General features: G+C 42.0%; 1 protein-coding gene across 1 annotated transcript in view; it reads right to left on the bottom strand.

Moving 5' to 3' along the window:
• Positions 1 to 1,845: 1,845 nt before the first annotated feature.
• Positions 1,846 to 10,141, bottom strand: part of STC1 (stanniocalcin 1) — a 16,689-nt gene continuing 8,393 nt past the window's right edge. The window contains exons 3-4 of the mRNA XM_019504136.1: positions 9,330 to 9,541; positions 1,846 to 5,421 (exon numbers count right to left, since the gene is read on the bottom strand). Coding sequence (XP_019359681.1) covers positions 5,151 to 5,421; positions 9,330 to 9,541 — 483 coding nt within the window. The 3' untranslated portion in view covers positions 1,846 to 5,150. The remainder of the gene's footprint in view (positions 5,422 to 9,329; positions 9,542 to 10,141) is intronic.

Here is a 10,141-nt window from a genome sequence, read left to right as displayed (position 1 = left end):
GGTTTAAACCAGTTTCTGATCACTTAAATCAGTTTATGTTGGAGCTGGCCCTGGCAGATCCAGGATCAAAAACCACACCCTGTCCCTCTTAAAGAGCAGGGCCACTACACCCAACTCCGAAGTCATGTTCAGACCACAGCTGTCTCCCCCCACCTGTTTCAACCTCACTATCCGGACAGTTTAGTGGCCTCCAGTACAAGGGGAGCCCCAATGATGCCACGGTCCCCTGCCCACCTCTTGGTCAGAAGCCTCCGTCTCTGTGCCCTTCCTGAGACCAATGCTGAGCTGCCGGCCAAGCCGTTTTCCTTAGGGATGTTTACAAGGTAGCTTCCCTTGTGGCTCAGGAGCGGTCATCCCAGCACCCTTTCCCCTGCTTCTGTTCTTGCCTCCCACACTTTTGCTGCATGACTTGTTTTGTGTCCCAGGCTCGAGCTCAGAGGCAGCAGACGCTATTGCAGTGTGCAGCCTGGAATTCAAGGCTGCCTCCGAGACTTGGGAAAACTTCGGGGAGGAAGAAGGGCACTGCAGGAGAAGAGCCTTTGCAGGCAGCAGCTCATGTGGCGCTTGAACATGCTGGGTGCAGCATTCTGGACCACACTGATACCGGTCGATCTCTGGAGCAGTAAATAGACAAAGGCTTACAAGCACAACTGCACCAAGGAGGACCCAGGCCAAAACCCATGGGTCTGCCATCTCTGAACAGCACCTTTAAGCACATGCTGTTAAACACCAGTTCTCTCTTTGCTGCATTCACCCTTGCTTTCTGCACCATGCAGTGTCAAGTGACTAGTTTGGATTACTTTACATTGGGTCAGATTTTTTATGTTTGCAAAAGTAACCAATGCTAAGTGTTCCCTGTGCATAAGATGCCACTTGTTCTCAAGTATTTCCCTTGCGTGCAAGGAAATGCTGTATATTTCAAGCAACAAGTCCTGAGCACTACTGCACATTCCCTGTGATTGCTAGCAAATCCCAAATGGGATTCCCAGCCATCCCTCTTGAACAAGGATGGGGGATGGGTATTTCATGGCGATACTCATAAATGTCTTTACTGTCAATAGGTCCCAAGTACTCCTAGCTTACCTGCATAAATGCTCATGCATGCCCATGAATACAGATAGTTCTTTGTTATTTCTGAGGAAAGTGAAAAACATCTGGGAATAAAAGAAAAATCCCATGACTTCTTATGAGCCAGCCATAGTGCATACTTTTGGCTCCTGGGTATTCTCAATAAATTCCTATGTGTTACTGACCAGTGTCTCTTAATTTTGATGGTTTCATGGTTTTACAACCCATTCCTTACCGATGAGTGCGTGCAGTTAATTGCAGATTGTGTAGGCTGTCTAACTTCTGCCTGTCAGGAGACACAGATAATGGAGAATTCCCATACAGAAAGGCACTTATCTCTCCAACCGGAAGCAAAGAAACATAAAAACCTCACATCCTCACAGTAAGTGGTTCTTTCAAATCCATGTCCTTGTATTATCCCTAATAATGTCTGTGAGGTCGGACTTTTCCACCCAACTTCTGTGCATGTTGCCTGCCCAAGGCCAATGGACAGGCAGTGGCTCTCATCTGTTTCTAAGGAATACAGACTATTCCTGTGAACTGTGGCCTCTGAATGCTGAACCTGTTAATTGCCAACTATTTACCATTATACCTGCCACTCCTTAAATGTGGGCAAGCCTTCAGTGTTTCACAGTTCAGGATCTGGGGAAGCTTTGCTTTCAAAGGCAGTTAGCTGGCTGTCACTCAAAAGAATGCTCCTGTTTATTGCATTTGTTTTCCCATACTTTCCAAAGATCAGCATCTAAGTTCATCAAAAAAGACACTTGATAAAAGGACCAAATTTAACATTTTATTTAATTGCAGAAGGAATCCACCATAGGCCTCATTATGTTATGGATCTTTAAGTATAAAAATAAGCAAAGAAAATAACTTGCATCTTTCTTATTATTATGATATGTTTCAAATAACCTTTTATATGAACACACTGAGCTTTAAAAATGTAATTTAACAATAAATAATGACATATACCAGATATGCTTACTGTTTATTCCAGTACTCAGCAAAAAATATCTAAGTATTTTTAAATTATAAATACATAATGCAAATTTTAAATGGCACAAAAATGTCTAAAGTGCAAACAAATCACAATAAGAATCATGCAAACGTTTCTAGATAAGCACCCCCTTCCCCGAAAAAAAATATTTTGCAGTGAACACAAGATAAAAAAAGCATTAGAGATTAGATGTGACATAGCCAGAGTTTATACTGAAAAATCATTTATCCCCCATTCAGATCTTACGGATGTATCCCAGTGATTGTTGCAAGTTTACCATAGGTAAGCAAGTGTGACATTAAATTTAAACTGTTTAGTTTCTGCCTAAAGCCCCCCACCCCAAAGGAAAACATTGAATCCCCCCACACCCCGTGTTAACTGCATATTATTTTGTGGGTTCTTGCTGAAAGCTGATTTTGATAGCTCAAAGTTTCATTTAAGAATCAAAATCTTGCAGGTTTTAGGTAGCCTAAAGAACAGAGTGGTGGGCTATGGGTTGGTGGGGGAGGGATCTTCTTCCACTCTGGGTTTTCATATAAATGAATCTGGTAGGGTGTGGGGGGAAGTCTGTCAACAAGTCATTTTCTAGACATGTATCTTAATGGAAATGTTTCTACCAAACTCTATAAGGCAAGATCTACTGGTGAAAAAACAAAAGCTACTGTGCACTGTATATAAAGGTCTGCAGCACCAGTGCAACTATACCAGTCGCTTTTAGTAAGGGCAGGCAAATCCCCAGAGTAGCCAAGCCTTTCTATAACTGTGTGTTCTTGCTAAGGAGTTTTTTATCAAATGCCTCTAAGTACTTGATACACAAAATCCAGTAGACTTCCTGTTCTCAAGTCCCTTTTTCAATCCAAGTGTCTTGGTGCTTGATGCTGCAGAGTGTAGAGTTGCTCTCAAGTTGGAGCTGGGACTAAATGCCTTAGCAGGATAAAGACCAAAACGTTGATGATACAGCACTGTCAGAGCTTGTAAGTTGGAGCCCAGTATACCAGACAGCATTTTAAGAATTAGTTAGCATTGCATCTAGTTTGCACTGGACTGTATCGTCCAGAATACGAAAAATAAAACAAAAACAAAAGCAAACAAAAAATACACACCACTGTCAGCAACATTTTTTGCTGCTTACAGTTTAATGACAGCACTTTTGGGCTATGTTTAATGAAGACAGCAATATTGGACATGCTCCCACTGCATCTGGTTTCAATATTTTAGCAGCAAGTTATTGTTTAAAGGCTTTGTGGTAACATAAGTTTATATTGCTTTATATTTTTGCAAAAAAAAAAGATGCATCTCCTTTTAGCCTTATACAAAAATCTTTTCCCTCAGCTATTTAGGGAGCTAACAAAGTCAGCCACCCACAGAAGTAGAGTCTAACTGGGCAGATTTGGAATGAGAGTAAGTGTGGAACTGGCCCTGTCGACATGCCAAAATGTTGCTGTTTTTGGCTTGCAAAAGCTGAGCCAGACTACTGTTCAGAAAAGCTTCTCATTTGGTAGAGGCCTTCAGTTATTACTGCGAGGAATCTGCTTTTCAGGCTCGGTTGCGATCCTCCTTTTCAATGGCTTCTACAAGAGATGCATGTTGAGAAATGCAGCCCTGGAGATGGTGTGTTTTAAGCAGCATGGAACTTGTTTGATGTGACTTTAAAACAAGCACGATGCCATGCGTTACACTCGGCTTGCCCAGCTCCTGTGAGCCGAGCCACGCCACGCCACGCCACGCACAGCCTTGCTTCCCCTGCCATTTCCCAGAAATAAACCTTCTGAAGACGTTTTAGCCTCAGTGGCAGCCTTGATAGCTAAAGCAGTTGTCAGCCATTTGACAATTCCCAAAATAGCTTTTTTAGCAATACTCAAGCCTTCGCTATTATAATCTAAGTACCATGGCAACCCCATGGAGCTACACTATGGGCAGTCATAACCCAATTTACCTGTGGGATCTGAAGGGTTAACTGCTCGTTTTTTCATCTGGTCCAGTCCTAATGGACTGTGGAGCAACTTCTATCCCTTTCATTATAAAAAGGCCACAAAGGAGAATGTGTAATTTTGAACATGACAGAGATACTGTTACCAGGAAAAAAAAATAAAGCTAAGTTACAAAACTAAATTTATATGCAATAAAATTATTTTATGCTGCTTCTTTTAAGCACACTCATTCTGGAATTTAGGTACAGTACATGACAGATTTTAAAAACTATTTATACCACAGTTAGAGCAAGACTTTCAATACTCTAGCCTTAAGACAGATTTCTGTTGTTGTTAAGTTCTTTTAAAGCTGTGTATAGATACAGTACATAAAGATGTTAGGTTTTTAATAAAATGCAAGACTATCTGACTTTAAAACCTGCTTTCACCATGGCCTTGCACCTCACATAGTCATTTACACCGTGCAAAGTTACTCTAATCTTATTTGGTGTAGTATTTTTATTTTTTGTTTTTAATCACTTGTTTGCACTGAGGTCCAGGGCAATAGTAAACAGAGTCCCCCATTTAGTGAGCTAAAACTGATTTTGGTAGATGAACTGGGTAAGGGAGTTATGTTGGAGGATTAAGACTGTATGCCACTAAGAGACCAAGAATCCAAACATGACATTCATATTCGTCCATGGCCAGCACAGATTCATAACACAAATTCCACTGACATCTTTAGGATGAGAGATAGTTTTAGCATATCTGTCGTTACCTTCCAGCTTACTACTATTAATGAGATTACATGACTTTAGCCGGTTCCACATTTTCAGACTGGAATGGTGTTTGGACTACAGTGTTTGAATGCTGCAAGATTACATTTTAAAAAGCTGAGGTTTGTTTCAGAATTGTTTTTGTGACAAAGAGAAGAGGTGGAGACAATTTAGTTGCAGGAGGTTGGGACACTGAATACAGAAGCCTAATTCCATGCAAATTGGTTTGAGAGGGATAGAAAATATGGACTACTTCATCTAAAACCAGTTTCTAATTGTTATTAAAACCAGGTACAGTACACTTGGTTGGGTGCATTAACTCTTCTGTTAAGAGAGAGAGGCTTCTCCTTTGGTAGCGCTTAGATCCCCTACACACCCACCCTCCTCTCCTCCCCTACAGAATTACGCACTTTCGGAAGAGGTACGTTTCACGTGGGCTGGAACTGACCCCTCACCGCGGAGGTTCCTGAAATAAATTTTTAGCTTTTGAGGCTCAGTGATACGTCTCCTAGCGAAGTCTGCTCTAGGGTGCGTTTGTGCGCAGTGATCTGTTTGCAGAAGGTGGAAGAGGCTGGCCATGTTGGGTCCTATCTTCTCCATTAAGCTGTCTTTGATGGTGTTAACGGTTTCTTCATCACATTCCAGCAAGCTTCTCACTAGCTTGTTGTAATACCTGAATTACGGAAGGAGACATTATTACATTCCACAGTCAGGAAGGTCATCACACCTGGAAAAAAACCCCAAACTGATCCAAAGCTAGAGGGAACAAGGCCACTGTGAAAGATCAGCTGCCGTGGTTAAAACAGCAGAACTAGAACGATCACAACTTGACAAGGCATTCGCCGTTCAGACCGGTGCAAGAGCACAAGATTTACGTTAGCATGTTGTCATCTAAACTTCTGTATCCCAGGGACCGGGCATCCTTCATGCAGCTGTGTATTTGGTTCACAAAATAACAAACGCGTTTCTAAGGCTAGTTAACTAGAATTTAGCTCTAGAGTGGCTTGCAGGCCTGTGACTGGTAAATGTGCCAATTTGGGTTCTTGTTACTGTTCAGATTAATACATGAACTCTCCAATTTTTATTTTTAGCAATTGTATGGTGGACCACAAGCAGAAGTAGCTTTTTTTATCAACCAGAGTTGAGAGAGTTTTCTAGCCTTCAGGAAAAAAACATTCCTGTGGAGGCAGCTTCTTCCTCATTGCCTACATAGGGTTTTCTTGCATTTGCTGCTAGGCAGTACTGTCCTTGCCTCTTGGACTATAAGGAATCTTAATCCATATGTTCGAAGAGTTTTCTGCAGAGATTTGCCAGCATCCTCCATTCTTTATTAAGGGGTCCAATAGGGAGAAAGCTGACTCAGCCTGTATCTAATAACCTGACCAATGTGGGCGTTCAGATGGGGATGATTTTTAAGACCTATAACCAGTAGTCACAATCAACAAGTTGATAGTGCATTAAAATTAAAATTTAAGTTGAGATCTTGAGTTTCCCTATTTGAGGCTGCTGTCTCTACTTGCTGCTGCAGAATCTTGATGTTGCATCGGATCTTAAATATGCTAGGAAAGCACGAGAAAATTGTGCTGATCGGTTTCCCCATCTCTGCTGGACTCAAGTGAAAAGAGAGAACAGCGCTCAGAAGAATTCTCCGCCGCGGGGCTGGTGTACACATGCATGCATTCAGGCAAACAGAGCCAACTTGAACAAACTGACCGAGGCATGGCAGGTAGAAAGGGAAGGGCAGGAGAAGGAATAGTTCTTGGAGTCGTGGGGACCACTTTCTAAGAGGATGACAGGAGACATCTCCCCATCTGGGCATGGAAAAAGAGCTCAGGAGAGCCATGAGCAGGTGTCTGCTCTTCTCACGGCGATCCGCTCTGTCTTAACCCTTTCCAGTTAGGGCATGCTGAAATTCTCCTGCGGTTATACCAGGGAGCCAAGGGGCTAGGGGCTGAAATCAGTGGATCTGTTACAGAGTCTTAGATGACACCTTAACAGTGGGTTAGAAGCAGCTCTCATCCTTTTTACTTACAAATAATTACTTCTTCTATCTAACTCTTTGCAAATAACTTTAATATTAAATAATTTAGTGGCTTGCCGTACTTGGCAAATGGAATAAAAACCTACTGTAGTTGTTAATCCATTATAAAACTGTTATCATTCAAATTGAGTCCACTTTAGTCAGTGTGGCTGAAGATCTCTATTACCTGAGAGTTGGGAACTGCCTTCCAATGCCTTTACTGCATGGATTTTTGCAAGCTCACTTCAGTCACGCTGACTGCCTTCTGCCATAAGACTTTGCCTACACTCCCTTCTCCATATCCCCTACCAGTGAGTTTTCAAATGAAGATTGTTATTAGCTCTGAGAGTTATGCAACCACATCGTTTTAAAACAGTCACTGAAATCCATTTGCCTAGTAAGCTAATTTTGATATGTCGAGTGTGACTGCAGGCAGAAAGGCTTTCCTTCTTCATTGCACTGTGGCAAGATTAAATCACAGGAAGGTGCTATGACCCTATAACTACTTCCTCTTTGCCGCCTGTGCCAAGTGGCAAATTCTTATTTTGGGACCATGTTGGGACATGGGCTGGGAAAGCAGGATGCCTTAGGAGAACATATTGTAAACTATTAACTGGGAAATCCTGCTGCTTTTGTTCCTCAACAAGTCACAATATCCTCTGGCTTTACCACTCACCAGAGGCTGTGTGTGAAATAGTTCCCTCTACTGGATTTCCTCTCAAAATTTGCATCCTCAGATGCAGCTTATTTCTTCACTGCTTTGAAGCTCCTTGTCACTTAAATATGTGCATTTCATGCGTCGCCTAATGCTCAACAAAGTCACTAAGTGACTGTACATGGTAGAAGGCAATGGAAATTAAGCCATCAGATCTTCACTACAGCAGGTGGGGAGTGGCGTGGGGGTGGGGAAAGAGAGAGACAGCACATGTACGAACAAGAAGTTATAAAATTAAGAGCTTGAAACTATACATTTTAGTGTGGATGCAGTCATCCTAGAAGACAAAGGGCAATAAAACAGATATAAGGCACCACTGTACACTACTACTTGTTTCTTTTTATGGCTTTGCCATTACAATTCACTGTAAAAAGCCCATATCCCTAATTCAACTCGTTACACCCTACGATAGACCCATGTATCAGATACTTCTAATAGGAGCGGCGGGAGAGTGACACAGCGCCACCAGCTCTTCATTGGCACTTGCTAGTTACAATTTTGCAAAGGCTAGTTTGGATGCATCTCAGCTGTTCATGGTTTACTCCATGCTTGTGCCCAGACATTTCTAGCCTGGAAGAAGCTTTTGGTCCATGACAGCTTTTATTTTACGTTAACTAGCACTCAGCTGGAGTGAAAAAGGGTCAGTGAAGGCAGGCTTAAAAATATTTCCTAACTAATATAAGTCATCAAAGTTTGCCACCTGAAAACTTATTTTTAAGTTGTTCTAAGCTGGAAAAATGCTTTTTACTTAATCAACTGCCATCTCTCCTCAAAGACTGCTCTGTGGTTCACCACAACTGCTGCTTTAACAGTAATGTCTGTTGAGGGGAAGCACAGACCTATCTGTGAGGAACGATGACAACTAGGTTAAATCAAAGCCCACGTCAACCCTGCAGATGATTATCAGAACAGCTCTGTTGCCAGTCAGGGATATGAAGAGGTCTAACCCCAAACTAACATGAAGCCCCTTGCATAACTGCAACTACAGCTGTGTAGCAAACTGATGCTTCTTCTGCATTTGTTCTAGCTGCATCAAAATCCTAAGACACCTGAGTTAAAACAGTTTATAAAGCTATACTTGCTCCTGCCCTACCCAAGCTCCAAGTGCCAGTCATTCCAGGAGTTACACGGGGGGAATTTTGTATTCCTTAGCAAGGCTTAGGCAGATTTTCTAGACAGTTATGGAACATGGTCTCATAGGCAAGGTGGTTTATGTATTCAGATATGAGAATTTGAATATGCCTTCTCCTGCAGATGAACGTAGCGTTCTACTTTATTGATGAATAATACAGTTTTCTCAGTTACTTATAGAAGAGTAGCTCCTGGCGCAGGGCTTCACGGGACTTTTTGCACTGCGCAACCAGAACAAAAAAAGAGAGAGTTTCTGTCCTACAAAGTTTGTAATTCAAATGAAGAATGGATCTGTAATAGTTAGCAAGAGCTTCCATCCCACATTACTTAGCACGGGGGCACTGATGTAGCCAAAAGCATACATGCATAAAAAAATTCTTATCTTCCACAGTTTGAAGCAACATCTGTGCTGGTTAGAACTTGGTCAACCAAAAGGGCTGTTCTCTTTAAATATATGTTTGGGACTCTGATCACTGTGCAACTAGTTAATTTCTCTGCTTACTTCCAGAGGTAAATCAATTTAGGAGGGGAAGTAAGAATTCTGATGTCAACTATCGTAGCACAACCTTAAACAACGTCAGATCTAGGATGTACTATTTCAGCTGAGCTGTATGAGGAACGGTTTCGAATAACGACTCAGGTTGACATCATCATTTTAAAGTCTGCTACGTTTTCATGTGCTCTGTACATTTCCTGTATGGAAAAATCCACATACCTGTTTGAAAAGTGATTTGGAAGCTGGACAACTTCAGTGATGGCTTCAGGATTGCGCTTTGCAATGCTGCACATGTCCAGCTTGCTGTAACATTCCTCCTGCACCTCAGAGATCATTCTTTGGAAGGTGGAGCACCGCCGAATAGCAAGGAAAACCTTGGATGTGACTCCATTTGCAATGCATTTCAAGCTTTCTTTCACAAAAGCCTTTCCCTGCAAATTTAGAAGCATCATTTTAAATATGCCAAACTGCAGAGGTCCATAAAAAGTGTATCCCGAGAGTCTCCTGTTGCCAACTACTAGTAGTTATCTTTGCTGTGATTAGAAAGTGGTTCTGTGTTAAATACGGACTTGCCAGCAGAGAAAACTTTAAGCTCGAGGCATTTTGTTCATCAGTACTAAATACTTACAGTAATGAATATGCCACATTTGCTAGGCATTATACAGACCACTTTGTCCTCAGCCCCCCTCCCAAAGATTTCCCCTATCTGGGAAATAGGATTTGTTTTCACATTGTGTTACAGAGCAAAACTGTAGACAAGTGGACCAGTCCTGCAAGGTGCGGAGTTCCTCAAGTTTCCACTTATTCTTTGTGGGGTTTGAAGACACTCGCTGCACCCAGAGCTGATCCTGAAGAGGCAGTGCACTTCACTGGAAGAACTTAAAGCACCAGAAACCATTAAGTCTCTCCCTATAAAATGGCAAATTATACACATTTTGTAGAAGAAACACAGAGGACAAAGGTCCTCGGCACAACCAGGATTCCTTTATGCCATTGTTTTAGATATTCCACGCAATGAGAGAAAAAGAGAG

This window comes from Gavialis gangeticus, unplaced genomic scaffold (assembly GCF_001723915.1).
Source record: "Gavialis gangeticus isolate Ggan-Ray unplaced genomic scaffold, GavGan_comp1, whole genome shotgun sequence".
Lineage (NCBI taxonomy): Eukaryota > Metazoa > Chordata > Crocodylia > Gavialidae > Gavialis > Gavialis gangeticus.
Note: the sequence above shows the minus strand (reverse complement) of the source record. Positions and strands in the feature narration are given on the sequence as shown.